Source organism: Dendrobium catenatum, unplaced genomic scaffold (genome assembly GCF_001605985.2).
Source record: "Dendrobium catenatum unplaced genomic scaffold, ASM160598v2 fragScaff_scaffold_740, whole genome shotgun sequence".
Classification (NCBI taxonomy): Eukaryota; Viridiplantae; Streptophyta; class Magnoliopsida; order Asparagales; family Orchidaceae; genus Dendrobium; species Dendrobium catenatum.
In genome coordinates this window covers 1,083,719-1,106,457 of record NW_021319202.1, presented here as the reverse complement: position 1 = coordinate 1,106,457, position 22,739 = coordinate 1,083,719, and the positions used below count along the sequence as shown (strand labels likewise).

Genomic DNA, 22,739 nt, shown 5'->3' with positions numbered 1-22,739 from the left:
GTCGCTCGCCGACTACGGTTCCTCTAACTTACATCGCGCCACCGACTATGATCCTTCCAACCTCCGTCGCCATACAACGGTCTTTATGACCTATGTCGCCTGCCGACTACGGTCCTTCTGACTTACGTCGCCTACCGACAATATTCCTTCCAACTTCATTCGTCAGACAATAGTTTTTATGACCTCAGTCACCCGCCGACTACAGTCCTTCCGACTTACGTCGCATATAGACTACAATCCTTCTGATCTCTGTCGCTAGACAACGGTCTTTATGACCTCTTTTGCTCGCCGACTACGGTTCTTTCGACTTCGTCGCCCATCAACTATGGTTATTCCAACCAAACGAACATGTGAATATTGACTCTTTGTATTCCCATAATGTACTTCATATAATGTACATCAAGTCAAGGTATTCCCCCTAAGGAAGTGTCTCATTTGTAATCGATTGCAAATAATAGTGGATTCATTTAAAATGGGCTATGCCCCGTGGGTTTTTCCCTTTTTCAGGGGTTTTTCACGTAAAAATTTTGGTGTCTCATCTCTTATTTGATTGCATGCTGGATTTTTGCACAAAATTAAGACGTTAAAGTTTATATTTCTCTTTTGCCACGAATACTCCAGGATGCAACAAATATGATTTTTTTTATTTATTATTTAATCACTTATTAAAAACAATCTATCATTATTATTCTCAAGAATGCGACGCACACTATTATTGGACCAAAAAAATTGCTTGATAAAGAATACATATCATAATATGCATTTAAAAAATAAAAGAAAAATGACTCCTAAAGAACCGCGTGCCGATGAACTGGAATGCGGTCCTGGCGTCGATAAAAGGTCCGCGGGCTCTATGACCGGTAACAGAGTTAGGGTTTTGAGCGATCACCTAAGTCCCTCGTCGTCGTCGCCCATGGCGTCTTCCGAGAAGGACGCTGCCCTCGCTGCCGTCCCTTCCGACGGCCCAACCATGTGAGTTGCTTCTCCTGTTCTTGGAGCCGCACTCCTGTTCGTCATTTTTTTCCTGCAAATCTCTGCTAACCGCATAGCTCGATGATTTTACTTTTTATCCTGTTGATTTTCCCTTTGTCCGCATTATTTCGATTGCGGCCTACCCTTTTCTTTCTTCTCTGGGGTTTGTGCTTATCAATCCCATTCAGAGTGAAATTAGGCGGATATTCAATAACACGTTGTTATTAATATGGTTTTATGTTTAGTTATATCTTGGTTGGCTTCATTTTATCTTCAAGTATGTTTTATCATCTCAATCTTTTGCTCTTCCATTGAGGCAAGGAGTGCAAATAATTTATTGGTAACTGAAATTAAAGCAGTGTGAGTTACTCTGTAAAATTTCTTTCATTCTTTAGCTTTACTGTTGGCTCTGTTCAAGACCTTTCTGAGATATTCCTGTTTTCTGTTAAAGGTGATCAAATGCCTGAAAAAGTTATCTGAAGCGGTGATAGCTACGTCCTTATGTTGATTCATGAAACTCATAAATGCATAACTGCGCTAGGTGATTGCTGACATAGCGCATTGCTGACATTTTTATGCAAGTCAGGTTCGGATGTGAAACATACATGTTTTCAAGAATTGCAAGACATTAATATAAGTTGTTAAGTTATGCAAACTATCTAACAGTGCTTCACCAAAAGATAGAATTATAGAAATCTGTAGTATTCGATTTCGAGAGGCAAAGAATTACAATTAAAATGCAGAATATTAAGATAATTCAAAGGTAGCAACACTTATGACAATAACAACGAATCCACCTCCTAACAATTAAAAAATGTGCCTAGGAGTTTCCCTCACATTCGCTAATTTGGAGTGGACTTAACGGGAAAAAAATTTAGATAATAAAACTGATGCCACTAATAAACAGTAGGCGCTGGGAGTAATGGCCAACAGAGAGTTACCCGGATTCAGCGGATTCGATGGGCGGAGAACAATTAACCACTGGCTGTCGGAGAAGCGTTCCCCAATGGCGGTGGCTAGTTGGAAGAGAACACTATCCACGTATCCTTCCACAAAATTGTCGAGCTCCAAATCTAGGTTGGAGAACGATGATTGTTGGATGTTGATGAGACCCTCTTGATCGTAGACGAGTCCGGGGTCAAGCTCGGGACTCGTCTCATGCTTAATGGAGAGAGGAGGATTAATTTGAATTCAAATGAACCCAAATATGGGCTGGGGGAAGGGACATCAGCTATGGAAGAATTAAGGGAGGAATTAATTGATGCTTATGTGGCAAGTAGAGAGAGAAAGGGAGGAGAGGGGCCGACCAAACAAAAGGAGGGACTTAAGGATTTACTCATTAATTATGGGCCCCATAGGATTAACTCTTGATTTAAATCAAATATGAAATTAATTCGGATTTTTGATTTATTTGGAGAGTTTCCTAATTGAATTTGCATAATAGGAAATGAGTTTTGAATTTCAAAATTGATTGAATAGCAATTAAATCCCTTTCTATTTGTGGTGAGATATTTTAGGAAAGAGTTAACGAGGGGATTTTAATTTTGAAATTCAAAATTCAAACATGGGAGGGAAATTTGAATTTGAATCCCAAATCCAAATTAGGTAGAGTTAATGTGAGGAGAGAAGAAAAAGGAAAGGGATCAATAGGGGGGTCAGCGGCATGCATAGAGGAAGAGGGGTTTGGGGAGGGAAATTAATGCTCCTTAATGCATCAACTCACTTTAGGAAAAAGGTGAAGAAAATCAATCTAATTTAATATTAAATTAGATTCAAAATTTGAAAACTTTCCTAATTTGATGTAGTTAATTTAGGAAGGTTTTTTGAAATTCAAATTTTTGAATTTCAAAAGGATGAAATCTCTTCCCAAAATTAAGTGGATTGGATTAGGAAAGTCTTAATGGGGATTGAAATCAACATTAAGGAAAAAGAGCAAGTGGTGGCCGGTGGTGGGGGTTGGAGAATTTGGCTTGGTCGGAACTTGGAGCAAGGGGAGGGGAAAGCCGGTGGTTGATGGGAGATATGGAGGGGATTGCCGGCAGTATAGGGGAAGAGGGAAGAGGAATATGAAGACTAAAATAAAAGAAGCAAGAACTCACAAAGTGATTGTAGAACCGCGAACCATAGAATCTTCCAACGGTTGACGGGTATTGCTTTCACCCACCTAGTGTCTCTCCTCTCAAGAACTCACTTAGAGATCAAGCAAAAAAAACTGAAATTTTATTCATAATTTATCATCCCTAATACAAAGTCTTGACCTTTATAAATAGGCCTCCATGAAGAAGAAAACACAAAGACAAACATGCCCTCTGGGCTACAACTCACTACATTCCCTCATAGGGGTACAATGACCAAACATAACTAAAATAATAAAATTAATACAAAAACACAAAAATAGAAAAACATAAAATAGCTTATAAATAAATGCTCCTGATCGTGGCCATCGATCTGCGATGTCTCCTATGATAGACGTGCCAGAATCGTCTACTGATGTCCTCATCAGGTTGTGCTTCTGAGCCACCATATGTACCCGTGATCTCCATTCTCTTTCTCTCTCTCTGTTTCTGTCTCTCTCTCTCTCTCTCCCCTTCCCTTTCATGATATAAATAGCATGCCCCTTGTATCTTGCACCCAATAATTGATGTTATTGGATGCGCTTCAACTACATTTTTTTATCATTTCCAATCTATTTGGTTCAAATGTTACATAATATCCAATGTTTTAAAAACTGGACCGAACCGTTTGGTTCGATCGGTTCAACAATGAATCGATCACAAGATCGGTCCGGTTTAGTCTTAAAATCGCTTGTGCATCCAACCGTACTGAACCGCCGGTTCAATCGGCGAATCGGCCCGGTTATTTTGAACCGACTGGTTCAAATTCCACAATTTTTAAATATTTTTTTTAAATAAATATATTAATAACAACATAAACATGTAAAATATATTTAATCATATAATATAAAATAAGAATAATTTATATTAAATTTATAAACTTATGTTATAATTTAATTTATATTTAATATGTAACATAAATTAATAATAATTTATATTAAATTATATATTTATATGTTATTTAAATTTTAATTAAAAATCAAATTTAAGATTTGAAAATTATTTAAATTTAAAATTATCATACTTTCATTAGTGTAAATTCTTATAATTATGAGATTTAGATTTTTTTTGCTTTTATGTGATTTTTTAAAATAATTCTTTTACTTAATTATGTAAATTTTATGTTTTATAGTTTTTTTTAGTTTAATTTTTTGTCTCATACTTTGAATGTTAACATTACTATTATGTTAATTTTATTAAATTTCAATGATATTTATTATTTATTACGTCATCTGGTTCGACCCCGGTTAGACTGGTCAAACCGGTCGAACCGTTAACATCTTCTTCTTCTTTCGGTTCGTTGTCCGGTCCGGTTTTTACAACCTTGCAAATATCAATTGCATGGTTGGCACCTGACACCCTCTGCTTTTGTTGTTGTAATTTATTTTGGTAGAACTTTATTTCCTTTAAAGTATCTATTTTCTCATTCCAAATTTGGATGTAAACAGTTGATTGAAGGTGTATGTTAAGTTGAAAACAATAGAAAATCTAATGTCAAAATTTATGAGATGAATCCAAAATTATTGTTTTTAGTGCTGAGAGCTTTCTTAGAAGTGGCGACTCATGATTTAACTCAATTGTAGTAAGGACTTACAAATGATTAGTTAAAATGTCACGCACACGTGATGTGCAATAACTTGACTGTGGTGAGAATAATGTAAAAATCAACTAGGTCGTACAAACCTGTGACATGTCATAACTTGACCAAAATGTGATGAATAATGGACAATGCTTATGCTTAAAACAATATTTAGGTTTCATCATTATCTTTAGTCTTATTCCCAACAATTTTAGTTTTATGTTATGAATTCTCACTCACTTTTTGTTCCTTTTTAGGGTGTTTATGTCTTTATGGTATTAAAGCTTTTATAGATGATTTTGAACAACTTTGATTTGTGTAATTTTTGGTCTATCTATTTTTCTTCCTATTAATTCCATCGTGAGTGCTTTCCAATTGTCCTGGGTTTCCCCCAAGGTTTGCAACCATTTCATTCCCAGGATGATATCAATACTTCCTAACTCTAGTGGGAGAAAATCTTCCCTTACCTGAATTCCTTGGATGATTAGCATCACTCATCTACAGATCTCCTGGCCTTTCTCCACCTTCCCTGTACCCTTCATCACCCCATAACAATCGGTGTCCACCAATTTCACTCTCAGTTGATTGGCAACCTGAGTGAAAATGAAATTATGGGTAGCCCCACTGTCAATCAAAACAACCACCTCCATGCCCGCTATCTCCCCATTCACCTTCATCATATGACTCGAGGTGAACCCTACTACTGAATTCAGGGAAACATCGACCATATCCAAATGCAACTTCTCCTCCCTCTCTTCCTCTAACTCCCCCTCACCTCCCTCAGTTTCCTCATCATCACAGACGGTGAGAACCTGAAGAGTTTGGTTCTTGCACCGATGTCCTGGCGCATACTTCTCCTCGCACCTGAAACACAACCCCTTTGCCTGCATCTCCTTCTCTGTCAGCCTCTTGAAATTTTCCCCACTCCATCCTACTGGCTTCTCCCTGGTGGTCTCATTAATGTTGCCTGATGCTGGCCCCTTGGGTGCTAGAAGGTGGTCGTCATCTTGTAAGATCCCCTTGAGCGGTTGCTCCTAGCTCCCTTCTCTAGATTCTTATGATTTTCTACCAGCTGGGCCAACTTCATTGCCTCCCCTAAGTCATGAGGCATCAAAACCTTCACTGATGCTCGGATCTTTGCCTTCAACTCCTTCATGAAGTTCTCCTCCAATACTGTTTCTGATAATCACTCCATCATACTGGCTAATTGCTCAAACTGCTCCCTGTAGTCCGCTACTAATCCCTTATGGGCCAGAGCAAAGAACTGCTCGTAGAAATTTCCTCCCCGGTAAGTTTGGAAACGTTCTATTATGCAGTCCTTGAATTCCCTCCAGTTCCTGATAGGTCTCCTCTGGTCTCTCCACTGGTACCATGAAAATGCCTTCCCCTCTAAACATAGGCATGCTGCTGTCAGTTTTTACTCCTCTGTTAGCCCATTAACGACAAAGTACCTCTCCACCTTATAGATCCACCCATACGCATCCTTCCCCTCAAAGATAGACATCTTCAACTTTCTCACCTTATGATCTCCACCATTCCCCCTTATTCCTCCATAGCTTCCCCTCTCCCAAGTGCTCGGCCCACCCCACGTCTCCCGGTCTTCCCTTGCCCTGCCATAGCCCAAACACCCTTTGAATTCCCCTCTTCTTCCTTCAAACTCAGCACCTCGGCGACCATAATGTCCCTCCCAGCACTCCCAATTAGCACCCCTTTGCTCCGTCCCTCCATACTCATGCCTTTCCCCATATCTACCTCCTCTCTCCTCCCTATGGAAAGGCGCCAGATAGGATTTTCTTCTTTCTCCCTCCATGATTTACACCTCGTCTTCCTCGCTACGAATTTCTGAATTCGTGTTTTTCCTTTTCTCCTCTTTTGCCACTGAAGTAGCCGTTTGATTTTAGATTTCCAACATTTTCTTCATCATGTCCTGGAGATCGGCTACTTGTCTTTCAATGGAGGAAATCCTTTCCTCCACCGTTTCTTGATTTGGCTCATCTCCCCTTCAAGCCTTTCTTCTAGCGCATCAACTTTCTTGGCCGCCATCTCGATCCAAACTTTTGTAAATCCAAAAATTATGGATTTGGATTACAAAAACAGCACCTTGTCTGTTCCCGACCAAAAACCAGCCGCTGAAATTCGCCCAACACAACCCACAAATGGTTCCAAGACTTGCTCTGATACCAATTTGATAGGAAACACTTGTAGATCTCAAGTATTTTCTATCAATCTTTGGAAAACAACGAGAATCATTCACAAAGGTCCACACAAACCATGAAACAACAGATAATTTGTATTATTTGATGAAAGGAAAACATAAATTAGCAAGATACAATTGATCCTCTATTCGAGAGGAGGATCGATCTCTCCCAAATCTCTAGACGCCGCTAGAGCCCAAAGAAAACCTAAATCTAAGAGATCTTAAATTTCAGCCAAATTCATGATGCCCTAACCTTAGAAAAACAAACTATTTAATGCATACAAATCAAAAGGAATTCCCTAAACAATCTATATATTCAAATTTCCCTCTTAATTCCCCCAAAATTCTTTACTATTTGGCTCCCGCACGGCGTACAGCTAGCGCGACATCCTAGCGGGCGAAAAAATTCTGCCATGTTCGTGTCTGGGCCGGTCCTGCATGGACCGGCTGGACCGGTCTAACATCCGGGTTTGTGGCTTTTTTGTTATTCTATTTCCTTTCTTTTATCCTCCCCTCCCCCCTTGCCGTTGGCTTAGGGTTTCCCAACCCCAAAACCGTTGGCCTCCACTTCAAGCCTAAGCCCAACCGCCGGCCTCCACTTCAAGCCGAAGCCTCACCGCCGACCAATACTCCTTCCCCTTCCCACCAAGTCTCCGGTCATCCAAGGTGGCTCACCCCTTGATGGGTTAATCCACTTAATTCCCACCACCACGCCTTCAAAACCCACAAACCCTAACCCTAATCCTAGCCCTAGCTGTCGGCTACCCCATCTCCCTCTTTGCCTCCAAAATTTAAATCTCCCCATTACTTCTTTCGTTTTTCCTACGAATCACTTTGGGAAAGCTTTCAATCCAATCAATCAATTAAATTTTGAAATTTGAATTATTTTCTAAAATAGAGTTCTATTTAGGGAAATTTCTCCAATCATATCCGAATCAAATTTGAATTGGATTGGAATTAATTTTCCCTCCTTGATTTGGAATTCCCAAAGAGGCAAGCAATAAAAACTTTCCCCAATCCCCTTTCCCCTCTTTGAAGCCGCCGGCCCCCTCTCTCTACCCGTCCCTCCTCTCTCTCTCCAATCCCCTTAACTTGTTTCCAAAGGAGAAACCTAATTCTTGGAAACTTTCAATCCCTTCTGCCTCCAGATTAATCCCTTTCCATATTTGGCCTTTTGTACTTTAGGAAAGTTCCATAAATTAAGTCCAAATCAAATTCAAACTAAATTGGATTTAATTTCTCTTTCCCAATTAAAGGGTCTTGATTTGGTAAGCCATAACTCCTCCCCAAGCCCCCCAAAACCCATACATGTCATCGACCCCATGCATGTCCCCTACTTGAATACTTTCCAAACATCAAGTCTCTATCTTTGGGATGAATTCAAAGTTTTCCCTCTCTCCTACCCGCCCCCTTCCTCTCTCCAAATCCCCAATAAATCCTTTCCAAATTAAAGGATTAATTAGGGGAAATATTTTATTAATTCCCTCCTTTTTTATTTGAAATTCAAATTTCAAATACCCCATCTTTACTTGGCCAAATCAGAAATCTAATTTCAAATTTATCTCTTGGAAAGAAGTTGCTTTCCCTAGCCTTGGTCGGCCATCACCGTCCTCTCCCCTTCTTTGCTCCTGAAGTCATCCCAAACCCTAGCTCTATGGTTGTCACATTGCTGTCCAGAATTTCTGGACAGTGTCGGGAATCTGTCCTGCTACTCGGAGATCACCGTGTGCTGCCCGGAAGATTTAGGTTGCTACCCAAAACGCCAGCCGAGATTACTTTGCTGTCCACCATCCCGAGATCATCAAATTGCTTTCCTAGGGCAGCTAGGAATTTTGAACCGCTGTTTACTACCTTTCAAGCACCCAAACATCCGCCCCAGAGCTTCTTATTGCTTCTCCTTTGGGTAAACTCTTCCTCCAAACTCGGCTATCTTCTTTTGTCACGATCCGGCCCGGATACTCTATTTAACGAGGCGGGAACTGAAAGTCGGACGGTATTACAAATTCAGCACATTCAAAATAAAACTTATTAACATAAATTTTTCATCAACTGAAGAGTCACTAAACACAAAGAAAACTATAATCAATCTAGAACCAAACTAAGCATTCTCATCAGTCATTTTACCTGTTGTCATTTGCATGTCATCTTCTATGGACGAATTCTTCTCATTCAGCTATTTCTTATTCTTTGGAGATTTACCTGAAACATTAATTTAGGGGTTTGAGTTTACAGTGTAAACTCAATGGGTAATCATCATCATCAATGAAGTACTTAAATCTATCCAGTTAACAAGATACATACATTTCTTTTCTTTATTTATTTTATTTCATCTGGCCGTTCATGCATCTCATAACATTTTCATTTACATAAAATATTTTACTTTAACAATTATTCTTTTTTCCATTTAATTAGTACACGAGCATCGTCTAAATGTACCAAAGGTACAACCATTTCTATTTTCATTTCCTTTTCCATAACCTTTTTCTTTTACGTACACGGGTACGTGTTGCTTCCCCAGCTAGTACCATACGGGGGTGACTTCTGTATTTGCATGCATATCCTTTTTCCTTTTTATCATTCATTCATTTATGCTTTTTGTTTACAATATAGATAGTGCCATTCTTATTCTCATTCTTTCTTCACTTTCATTTCTTTTACATATTCATTTACTCATAATATCATATTCATAATATCAGACATTTGAATTTATTTAGTGTCAAATTCCATACTCACATATACAATTAAATTCTTTCACATGATAACATGACAAGATAAGTAAAATTATTACTTAGAGAAAAATTTTAACTAGAAATTCAATGGTAAATAAAAGTTTAACAAATAATTATCTAAATATAATAATGATTTACCCACTTTGATTCTCTTCTTCCAATATTCGTCTTGTACAAAACCCTTTTTAACTGTTCACAATAACATAAGGATTTAGTTACCATTAAATCCTAATTTGAATGACTAAAAAGAAATGTATGATTTTCATATGAAATTACCTTACAAAAATTTTTCCTTTCTCTTTCACTTCCAAAAAAATTCTTCCCCTTGCTTTCAATCTCTTCCTTTCTAAAATCCCTAAATCCATATACTATAACTTGCATGAAATGTAATTACATAACAAAATTTAAAGAATGTTATACAACAAAGAATTTACTTACAAATGAGAATTTCCTCAAAATCCCTAAATCCTTCTTCCTCTCCTATAATTCTTTCTCTTTGCTTTCAATCCCTTTTTTTTTTCCTTTAAGAAAATATCATTCGCTTTTAAGTGAAGAAATCGACAAAATTTATAAGAAAAAGGAAGGAAGAATTTCAACAAACCTTCTTCCCTTTTCTTCTCGATCATCCTTCTTGTCCACAAAAATTTCTTCCAAAATTATCACTCATTTAACGGTAGAAAAGAAAATGAATCATTAATTCTTAGCATTTAGAAGAATCGTTTGCTAAATTTTGAAAAACGGAACTCATCTCGCTCTCTCGCATAAAGTCCCCTGTCACCCATTCTCTCTGTTTCACGAGCAGCACCGACCCCTGTTGGGGTCACGACTTATTAAAAGGGGGTTGAACCGGCCACCCATTCGGTTCGTTACATCCAATCACTTTTTAATTGTGGTTTTAGTTTGATTCACAACTATCATGATAATTTTCTCTGCTAAAAGCCTAGTGAATTAGAGAATTACGTGTAGGATCCTTGCATAGCGACTAATCTCATTGTTAGCATAGAGATTTTGTTGAAAATCTTCCATGTATGCAATGTTTGATTAATTGACTATTTTCGGATCTTAACTCCTACGCATGTAATTTGACCTAAGCTTGTTTTATCATCTTATGATTTTTTTGTCTTATCATTTAAAATCAACAAAAGTTTTGCTTATTATTGTTCTCTAAATTTAAAATGTGCAAATTTCTTATTTCAATCATCTTTGCATTTATGTCTTGCATCACTACTACTTGTAGGGGTGTCAAAATCTGACACGACCCGAACCCGACCCATATGACAAACGTGTTAAACTGAACTTGAAATTTTCTAGGTCGTCGTCAAAATCACAGTCGCGTTGTCGCCAAACCCTTCGTGTTTAATGTCTCGTCAACCACATCACTCAAATTGCTGTCTCGTCATGCGTGCTGCTGTCGCCGTCCGTTGAGGCCGAATCTAGTCGCGTGCCGCTGCTACCCGTCGTCTAGTTGTTATGCATGCATGCAAGGCCTTTAATGAAACATCAAATGATAATAAGGTGGTTTTAAAAAAAAAAGTTGCAAAATCTATAAACTTTACAATATTGAAACACAAGAATTGTTGTTTTTTTTTTAACTTTAAAATTGATTATTCAATTAGTCCCTATATTTCCTGAATGATAGATATTATTCTTTTTAAGTTTATCTCAGCTTTGCCTTGTTGATTTTTTCATTTGCAACATTTGGCTAAAATCTTTAAAGATGTTCAACTAATTTGTTTCAATAATTTCAAGCTTTATGGAATGAGGTAGATTGCAATGTTTAAAGAAATCTTTTAAAGTTGCAGAATGTTGTTCATTAAAAGAGAAGCATTATATTAAGTGTTGTAGAGATGAGAATGCTTAGGTGAATGAGTGGCTTTACTCTTAGAGACATGATACAAAATGAGCATATATGTGAAAAGGTTGGAGTTGCTCTATTGGAAGATAAGATTAGAGAGAGTCGAGTCACCTTAGATGGTTTGGCCACATAAAACGGCAGCCTACTGATGACCCAATTAGAAAAGTAGATGTATTGGATTTAATTTATGTTAAGAAAAGTAACGATAGACCTAAAGAGATTTGGTTAGAAAATATTAGAAATGATCCTTCTTTATTAGATTTAAATGAGAATTTAACTCTTAACATGACACAATGGAGAAAAAAGATTCATGTAGCTGACCCCACAGAGTGGGATAAAGGCTTAATGTTGTTGCTGTTGTTGTTAATCATATGAAAATTCCTCTAGTTATTCTTGTCATCTAATGTAGGAATGTAATTTTAATCCTCACGATAGTGATTGTGTGTTTATCTAGAACCATGAATTCCCAATTTTATTTAAATGGTATCATTTATTAATTTTTTGAATGACTATTAATATGCCCTTCTTCTAATTAACATGTTAATTCATAAACATAAGCTTTAAAAGTAGTTTGATGCTGTAAGTCTTAAGGTATAGTTAAAAAAAAAAAAGTCTTAAGTGATATGAACATAGAATTAGAAGCACAAAGCACACCAAAAATCATAATTTGACTTTTAGTTTAGCTATATATTAGTTTCCTTTCATGAAAAGCCAAAAAAAACATGTTTGAATAACTCTAGGCAATAATTTAGAAGTCGTCAAAATTTAAAATTTCTTAAGAAATCCTTAAATGAATATAAGAATTCAGCATCTAATGAACTTTTTTTTTTCAGCTTCTAATGGACTTGACAACTAAAATAAGCCCACAAAATTCAAAATAATTAGATGAAAGGAATAGAGATTAAAGTCACCAATTTGAAGATCCAGCCTTAAGTTGTTATAAGGAGAAATATTCCCCTGAGTATTGTTGTTATGTCCTGCATTAAATCAAAGTGTTTGCTTCTAGTCAGTAGACATACAAATTTGAGAGAAAATATAAATTTTTATCCATTAATGTATATCAAGATATATTTCTGTGGGCTCCTATATATGACCCAAAATGACCCAAGCGTAGTTGTTTACCATAATCCTCCTTGATCCAATAAAAAATTGCAAGTTTCAATTCAACAAATTTGGATTCTAGCAAGAATAAAAGTTTTCCAAGTCATCCTTGACAAAACAACAACATGCAAATGTTGTTATGCTGCATATACGAGCATAAAAGAAAATCTATCACCTGAAGTCCTATAAAGTAGGAAATCCGTAACAGGTTGCAGGATGTAACAGGAAATAAGTATGGTTACCAACTTACCGTAGATGTGAAGTACAGTTTGCGTTGGACAAAATGATCCAACAATCATTTGGAACAACACATCGCATACCAGCTGCAATATTGTCAAACACATGATAGCAAAATGATGGGGACATCAGATCGTGGAAGGTTTATCAGAGACGTGGCCGGCGATCTAAGGCCACGATCGAGTCTTTGTATTTATGAGTCCTTTTTATTATTTCATTATTTATGTATTTTTTGCTTATTGTTATTTTGGTCTTTCTGTTTGTACCTCTTTATTGGGATGTGTCATGTATGAGCCCAAAGGGAAATTGAGTCTTTTATTTTCTTTGAGTCCATTGTACTTGGCTATATATAGCCATTTGCTTATTGTTTCATGTAATGAATGATTGCTTATGAATTTTCTTCTTGGATGAGTTTGAGAGAGCTTGAGTGTGCTCATGGAGAGAGATCCCTAGGAGAGGGAGGATCACGCAATACCCACCAACCTAGATAAGTCGGGTTCGTGGTTTCGTTCTTTATTTTCTTTTTTCTCTTTATTCCTCCCATCAATCCTCACATAATCGCCGGACCTCCATTGCTCCGAACCCCATTCCCCATCCTCCTCATATCCACGGCCAAAATCCCCACCCAATTTCCCCATACCATCGGCCCAACACCTAGCCACCGCCGCTCTCCCATTCCCGTTTCCCATTGAAACCCTTGCCTAATTTGGGTGAATTAATTTTGGGAAGATTTTCAAAATATCAAATTCAATTAATTTGAAATTTGAATTCTTTTCTAATTTATCATCCTATTTTTGGAAAGTTACTAAATCAATTCTATTTGAATTTCAAATTCAAATAGGATTTAATTATTTCTTTCCTAAATCCCAATCCCAAATTAAGTAACCACAATTGAGTGCATTAAACCCATATTTCCCCTATAGATGCTGCCGGTCCCTTCACCTCCATCCTGGCTTTAATTAATAATTATTTCCTATTCTCCCCATATTGCTTTGGAAACTAATTTCAAATCCCCTCACATTGCCCCAGCCGATTTTCCTAAGCATTATTTCCTATTCTATTTCCCAAATCAATAGAAATCCCTCATATTTCCCTGCTATCCCGCCGCCCCCCTTCCTCCCCTCTCTCTCTCAAGCTCCCTCTCTCTCACTTCAATACCTTACTGGAATCAAGGCTTGAATTCTCCTTCCAATTCCCCTTACCCCTAATCATAGAAACCTGAAATTTCTCTCAGGTTTTAGCTCCAAAATCTGAGATTATTTTCAGAACTTTGAAAAGGGAACTTAGGAATTGTTCTCTCCCTACTTGCAAAGAGAAACTTCTTTCTCTTTGCTACCATTTGAGAAGTGTATCAAGAGCCAAGGCGATTCTACTCCCAATCATCCATGAATGGCGGATCCTGAAACTGATTACGACATAACTTGGGACGAAGACGGCTTCGTAGACATCCTACAATCTACTTTCTTCGACGTGAATCAAGAGTTGATCTCACCGTCAAGGATTACTTGGAGCGCACGTTGATCTATTTGGTAGAGGCTATTGACGAACACTTCAAAGGCATCGAGTAGAGGATCTCCACCTCTCCCTGACGAAGGTTTATCTTTTCCCTTGCATCTTATTCCTTTTAGTCTAAACTCTTATTGGTTTGATTGCAGTCACGACGGACTCTTCCGCATTGCTCTTGCTTAAGCTTAGTAATCGTAGGATTTGAGTGCACCTTGATGCATCCTAATTCTCATTGTTAGATTAGGGATTAGTTTGAAAACTACTACGGCTCATCGTGTTGATTTTCTATTTATTTTGGAAGCTTCAAAATTCTTATCATGTGATTTCAAACCTAAGCGGATAACCACTAATTGTTTTATTTCGTTGTTTGAATTTGCTAGTAGATTTGTTCTAGAGTTATTCTGATCATAAGTTGTGCAAAATCTAAGTGAATTAAACATTTCATACGTAGTCCTGCATCACAGAATTGTTCTAAAGTGCAAAATACAAGTCAAGAAAAGCAGAGCAACCATATTAATAGCAATTTTACGTTTAAAATGAGACGTTAGAAATGAACAAGGAATCATCGGTGCTGAGTTATTGAATTTGAATAGAGCTGAATCGAAGCACTTGCACCAGTAACCTAACTCTTCAAAGCAATCAGAGCACTTAGAATGCATCTCGTTCTCATCTTCAACATTTCGAAAGCAAAAAAGCTATCATATAAAACAACTTAAGTGACATCCTACTTGGAATATTGATTTGCTTGCTTCCTGTGACTGATGAATATATACTTAAGATTTTTATCAGTTATTTATCAAATATGTTCCACTTAGGCAGAGCTTGGTGTTGTTGTGACGTTGTCAACTCCTGTTGGTATTGATAGCATGCCCATCTTTATTGCAGATTTGACAAAATTATCAAGAAAGAAATTCCAGCCACTGTGGTTTATGAGGATGATAAGGTATATGATTTTCCTTTTGTTTTAATGCTAGCTTTAAATCTGTCCGAATATACAAAACCGTAAAAATTATAGCTTTTCATTAGCTCGTAAAGAGTTTTATTATACTGTCTTGCATTTAGATTCTTAAATGGCAGTTAGCGTGTGCTTATTTCTCTTTAGTATTTTGTGTCTAATGTTTTTATTACTTATCAATATGGTAATTTTAATAGGCTCTTGCCTTCAGAGATATAAATCCCCAAGCTTCGACCCATATCTTGATCATTCCAAAAGTTAAAGATGGACTGACTGGACTTTCAAAGGTAATTTTGGCCAAATTTATGTCTTAAAAGTTCTTGATTTTGAGTGGCCATTGCATAATGCATATAACATCTTTCATGTTTAATTCTTGTTTTTTATATGCTATATATGGTTGCCTGTTTTGCTTGTTGATTTGATCGAGTTACGTTCTGCCGTAACCTAAAACTTAAACCCAAATTTGATTCTAAAAAACCTAGTTTAAGCTGAATGAATTTGATTGGGTTTTAGATCTAGTTTCTGATGACTTGATCGAACTGAAAAAAAAAACCCTGTATGGAAGACACAAAAATTCTAACTTAACTCCAATCAAAGCTTGTGTAATGTATTGTAGCTTACCTAGCTCATCTCTAGTCTTTACTCTCATCCACAATTTCTCTTGCTTACCTGGCAGCCTCATAACAGCAGCAACAGCAATGCTGAACTCACATTTGCATAGTCTCTTCTTCATACCTCTCAGCCTTATAGCAGCACCAACAACAATCAACGCTGAGCTTGTCTCCTGGTTCCTTTCTAGATTGTCACCTGTTTGGCTCATAATAGTGATGTTGATTTTGACTTACCGAGATTGTGATTGCTCTTGATGGCTGCATTTCTTTTTAGCTATGATCACTAGGCACTTTTAGCTCTTCTTCCACTTTCTTCTCCTCTCTCTCTCTCTCTCTCCTCTTTTAAGTGCAGAAGCACACATAAACACACATAAAAATGACCATTTTGTGAGATTAATGTTTGCATTTGCATGATATGGTTGGTTCAATGATTTTATTATAGGAAGTCTCTTTACATGGCACTCTTGGCTCTCTCTACCTTCCACCCCACCCTCTCCTCACAACTTCTCCATTGTCAGCTACGGCTTGCTTTACTTTGCCTGCTTTCTGCACTATCAGTCTGTCTGCTGCTTAGCTTTGGAGTCCAACTGGGCAATGTCTTATTACTTATTAACACATGCTTAATAACAATGCTGCTACCTTCACACATTTAACTTCACACACACTCTCTCTCAGACACACATATGCGCGCACACACAGCCCCAAGCATACTAAATATGCCAATGTATGATATCTACAATTAAACTCAGAGGTAGCTGAGCTCCGTAAAAGAAGTAACATTTAGGACAGTGGATGAAGGGGCACACATTGAGAATGCTTCTCTTTTGTACACTCAAATCATCAAAATCTTGAATACTTGATTCCATGGAAAAATACATATTTGAAAGCAAAAGACAAAAAGGAATAGCAATGGAGAAGAATTACGAACCATAAGGAGGTAAATCAGCTTTACAGGATGTTGCGTGCTAGAAAATACGCGGCGATAGAGATTTAATTCTACGTCTTAGCGTTGTACGAATAACTAGCTCACACACAGAGAAAGCAAGATTTTTTACGTGGAAAAACCTATAGAAAGGGAAAAAATCACGGGGCCTAGCCCAGTTGAAATAAATCCACTAGACTTTTGAGTCGGTTACAAAGAACTGAATCCCCTCTCAGGGCGATTAGATTTACAATTAGTAACTGTTTGATAGAAGTCGGGTGTTAGGCCTGAAATCACTTAGAAGTTCGGGTGTTGATAATCCTGCCTTGAGCAGGACGTCGGGCCTTTAGCAGGACGTCGGGCCTTGAGCAGAACGTCTGGTCTTTAACAGGACATCGGGTCTGAATGTCGGGCCTTAAGCAGGACGTCGGGTCTGAATGTCGGGCCTTAAGGCGGTGGTGCGATGAAACTCCGGTGGTGGTCCGGCGAGGTTCCTGCGGTGGTCCGACGACGGTCCGACGATGCTCCTGTGGTGGTCCGGCGGTGGTTCTGCGGTGGTCTGGCGGTGGTCCGGCGTCTGTCGAGGAGGAGCTTCTTCCTTCTCTTCTTCCTTCTCTTCTCTTCTTCTCTCTCTTGCTTGGATCCTCCTCTGTGAAGAATGAGGGCTCTATTTATAGATTTTCTGGAGTGGCATGGCCCGTAAATATGTGTGAGATCAAGGGCGAATAGGGAGTGGTTTGAATGGATGGCCGATAGTGAACCCTTCGATCGTGCACCGTTCGTTGGACATTTGGAGGCCTTAATGATGTCAGAATTCGGCGATCATGGGCTCGTTGGATTCGTCTCGTCGAGCCGTTCGATTCGAGTATACGCTCGTCAAAATCGGAGACCGTTTGGTAACTCAAATTGCGGTTTGAACCTTCTGACAGCACTTTGAGCCCTTGATTTGGACTCATTTGGGCTCGGATTGGGTTGATCTTGGTGTCGTCGGGTTCGTATTTCCGAGACGCTCAGTTTGACTGTAAGATCGCTGAAATCGGAGTTCGGGTGCTCCCAAAATTAATTTTTGAAGTTTCCAACTGGCTTTTGCCTCGAGATTCGTGCCCGATCAAGCTAATTTTTTGATGATGTTCACAGGAAATTACAATAGGCGTGATACTGGTTTGTTCATATTGGGGGTACTGATAAATAGGCGTGTATTGAATCCTTCTTAATTTAGTTTTACCCCTACTGGGTAAAATGCTCAAATAAAATTTAGTTAACCTTATCCTAGGGTGTGTCAATCAATATGAGCATGCCATGTTTGGATTCCTCTGAAAATTGATACAACCCATAGACTACTTGACCAACTAACCGGTAGGAAGGACAATGCAAGAACCGAGCCGTGTTGCACTTACTTTAAATCAACTTATGCCAAATGAAGTGATTTGAGAGAAATTGATATGGCCAATGGTCTTTAGACACCTCTGCTTCACTTCTTTTGTTTTGTTGAACAATCAAATAATATTCTTGTTAGTAAGGGGTATCAATCTAAGTGTTATGGTTGGCGTCATCTAAAATTGACATAATCCGTAGACTATCCGACCAATTAATGGGTAGAAGGGCCAATGCAATCACCCGATCATGCTGTTTTCAAGTCAAGACAAACTGTTCCTGCAAAATTAAGTGGTTTAAGAGAGCTTATTGGACTTTAGTGTACAACTTTGATAGGATGATAATGGTTTTGCCAATGCTTGATACTATGGCTTTAGCGTACAATTTTTTTAGGATGGTAACGGATTTGCCAATGTATACATGATACTAGGACGTTAGTCTAAAACCTTGATAGGATGATAATGGTAAATGATCAGGAGTTTTGCTTAGAAAGACCACTCCAATGTTTGTATTTTACTGAAAAACCTCGGTGCTAATACATATTTTTTTTGTGTTAATGATTTTTCTTATGTCGAAGTATCTCATGCTTAAAACTTTATTTGAGCAAAGATTTTCTCCAGAAACCGATTCTTTGATTTTACTGCAGATCTTTGGTAAAATTATTTCTACTTCTAGGTGTGGTGGATGTGTATTGAGTCGATTAATCGATGTTTCTGATAGTTTGTTTAAACTATTTTTCTTGGAATTAAATTTTGATTATTAAGAAATTGCATACCAAGAGCATGAGGCTCCCACAAGCACCGGATCAAGGGACATTCTGCTATGTAAGTTTACCCTGTTTAGTAAAGAGGTTGTACCCATATTTGACCAATTGAGTATTACTTGATTTACTTATATTAGCTTCTAAAATAGGAGTCGTCTTTTTTATTGTTTTTTTTCCAGCGCAAATCTCTTCATTTTAAGGATCGGCGTGTCCTTTTGGACGTCCTAGTGCTTTATCTGTATTTTTGCTTGCTCAGGTCCTTAAAAAAAAAACAAATCTGTATCTGTTGTATTACAGTGCGTAATGCCATTGTCTTATACTTAGATCGTCTCTTCATCATTAGAACTTAATCATTTTTCTTTAATTAGTATTAGTTTGTACGTGCATGTTTAGGTCTGGTGGTGGTTCTTTTTGGGGCTCCATTGTTAGAAATAAAAGTTATGAACACCAAGAATTCAAATCAAACACGATGAGAAATACACGATGCATTTGTTGCAACTTCCTTGAAAATAGCAATGTGATACTTGGATAAATCATAAATGTAATGCACCTGTTCATATGCAAATCACTTCTTAGTAGTTAGTGCTAACCTTACAATAATTAATATATAGAATTTTGGCTGAGCTTAGGTTTTAAAAATGTTCAATTTTTGGTAATAGCTTTGGCTCAGAAATTGGTTCGGTAAATAAATAAATGAGTCAAGCTTAAACCATGATAGTTCAACTTGCTTACTAATCCTAATACGGACTAGAGTCAATTAGACTATGTTTAGCTCCATATTATGGTTTTTTTTTGGATAGGGGATATGCTTATTAATTTATATATAACTATACATAAAGTTCATTATACTCACAATTTAATTTTCAACAGTAAAAATTTCTTATGCATATGGACATAATTTGGCTTGGTATTGTAAAAGTAAAGCACGAATAAGATTTTTTTTTGCTCGTTAATGAACTTTTGCTCTTTCATATTTTGATTCAAAATGAATGGAGTCGAGCAAAACCTTACTTGTTTATGATTAACTCATTTACTACTTTAATTGGGCCATGAGACTTTATTGACTTCTTCTCATATTATTTTGAGTAATGTTTCTCGTCATAAATTTATTTTAGTTAATGTTTTATCTTTAATGATCAACATTTATTCGATGGTTAAAATTGTATGTTTGAAATAGATGATTGAGTCAAAAGTTTTCTAAAGGATTTGTTTACAATCAATAAAATTAAAATTTGTTCAAGTATTCAAAGAGTTGGGCAAATCAACTTGAGGTGATACACTCAAGATATAAACTTGGGTATTTGTAGATGCAAAAATTGGATCACAATAGGTCAGTTTTGATCCAAGAGGATCTTGATGATAAACTATATAAATTAATTGATACATGAGGCACTTATAAAATTAAACAGGGTAGGTTATTTGAATTTTTTCTGAAGCTTCCAAAGCATTCATGATCTTCAAGAGAGTACTCAAAAGTTGCTGAAAATCAAAGTGAATATTTAATGTAAGCTTCTGCAATAATTTTAAAAATTCATCCGTGAGTTGTGGCCAATTATCCAAGAGATGAAATCAAATTTAGTTGCATAAAAGAGGCTTTATTTTGTGGATCAAGATGAAATTTAAGAGAGTATTCTAATTTTCACAAAAAAAAGTGTAGATAAAGAAGCAATAAAAATTTTCACTAAATCCACTAAAAAAAGGGTAGCGTTCACCAAAAAGAGAAGGCAAAAAAAAAAAAATGAAAGGTCTGCGAAATTAAGGAAAGCTCCACATTCCGCTCCATGAAAATCTCCCCTCTTTCTCTTAATCTTAGATTCATGCTCTAAGAATATTTTTTCAAAAAATCATTTTAATAAAATTTGATAAATATATATATTATTATGTTTTTTATTCAATAATGCAATTAATTAACCAACAAAATTATGTATTTAGCAGTGATATATATGATGCTAAGATTAAATCATTAATAATTTCCAAAATATTGAGGGTGAAATTTAGTTTCTATTTTTATTTAAATCTAACAAATTTAGTGGTTGTTTTTAAAGATAAAAAACATGGCACCACTAGTGCTATTATAAATATATAAATTCCTCTTAATGTTTACATTTTTCTAGTCAAAGTATTTCATGCTTATTTGTACAAATTACGTTTGATTTATTCTTATAATAAGTTTGGCTTTTTATTTTATAACAATCATCTTCTATTTAAAGTCTAAAAGAGTGGAGTTAGTTCAGAAAATTTGGGTTTTGATAGTGTGATCAAATTTTCTAACACAAAATGAATTTCAAATTAATTGGATTTACTATGAGACGAGTGCAATATAGATTTTTATTTGATGTTATTTTACTTGACCATTGATTATCATTTATTTTAATCTCAATATATTTCTACCTTTGTATCTAAATGTTATATAAAATATTTATACATCATTTATGATATTATTATTATTTTATTTTGCTAAAAATTATATTATTATTATTATTATTATGCATCCTAAGAGTGGCAATTCAAAGAAAAAAATGAAGGCCTTCAAAGGGGGAGAAGGATGCGGTCTACTGTTGGTGTAGTTGATATGGAGTGAGATGCCATAACCTATTTACTTGTCAAGTTAAGTTTTCATTGCCTTCATAACATATTTTTACTTTCATCTTATTGTTATTGTAAGAATATGGTAATTGATTTGTTGTGCAATGATTTAATTCTTCTCATTATGATGCGCCATAGCTGTAGTTTACTCTATATTATAGTTTTTTTTTTGTTTAACTTTTTTTTTTTATAATTTTTTTACTCTATATTATAGCTATAGTTTGTTGTGATTGCACTCTGTTATATTGAGCTTGAAGTTTGCTCTGTATGAGCTGACGGAATGCATTTTGTTAGATCTACTTTGGTTAAATCTTATTCAAACGATGTTTAAATTTTATTCAAATCTTGTTCGAACTTATCTTCGAATAATAACATGTTTCCAACATGATTCGAATAAGGTTTGTAGAATGTTTGAATTTTTTCGCAAATGGTTGCATCGAATTTTAAAAGTAGTCCAGATCAAATGGAGGTATTTGGGTCTATTAAAAATTTCTGGGTATAGTTCCCAAGAAAACATGCGAGCTCATTTCTCCAATTTCCGCTATTATAGGGCATAAAAGTCAAATTTCACTAGCAATTCCTGTCCAATTGCTGTTGATATTTTCTGTATTAAATATATCCCTTTTCTTTGCTTTTTATTCATGAACTCATGATATTAGGTGATGGTAAATGAAAGAAATACTGTTATAACTTGATTTCTGTTAATAATATCCTTGAAACTTGTTGATGAACTCTATTTTCTGTTGACATTGTAATCACTCTTTTCAAGCTTGGGGCCAAGTTTGTGTTAGACCGGTCCACTGGACCGGTCCGCACAGGACCGGCAAGTCGCAAAGAGCGACAGATCTCCTCCTCCTGCGGAGATCGATCGGCCCGACCAGCCCATTAGAGCATTTTAGGAAGCGTTTTTTAGCGGTTTGAGAGGAAAATTTGAACATAGGGACTGTTTAGGGAATTCCTTTTGATTTGTATGCATTAAATAATTGATTTGGCTAGGGTTTGAGTATCTTGAATTTGGCTGAAATTTGAGATCTCTTAGATTTAGGTTTTCTTTGGGCTCTAGCGGCGTCTAGAGATTTGGGAGAGATCGATCCTCCTCTCGAATTGAGGATCAATTGTATCTTTGCTGTTTTCTTCTTCTACTAGTAAAATACAAGTTTTTCCTACGAATTTCTCTCAGTTTTCTACAGCTTTTCCGCTGTTTTAACTGTTTTCCTGCTCCGGACAGCAGTATTTGG

The 22,739-nt window shown here is 36.6% G+C and overlaps 1 protein-coding gene across 2 annotated transcripts in view; it reads left to right on the top strand.

The window, feature by feature from the left end:
* Positions 1-830: 830 nt before the first annotated feature.
* The window catches only part of LOC110098758 (14 kDa zinc-binding protein), a 25,289-nt gene continuing 3,380 nt past the window's right edge, over positions 831-22,739 (top strand). For both annotated transcript variants that reach the window (XM_028696381.1, XM_020825673.2), the window contains exons 1-3: positions 831-972; positions 15,176-15,233; positions 15,443-15,532. In XM_028696381.1, coding sequence (XP_028552214.1) covers positions 854-972; positions 15,176-15,233; positions 15,443-15,532 — 267 coding nt within the window. In that variant the 5' untranslated portion in view covers positions 831-853. The remainder of the gene's footprint in view (positions 973-15,175; positions 15,234-15,442; positions 15,533-22,739) is intronic.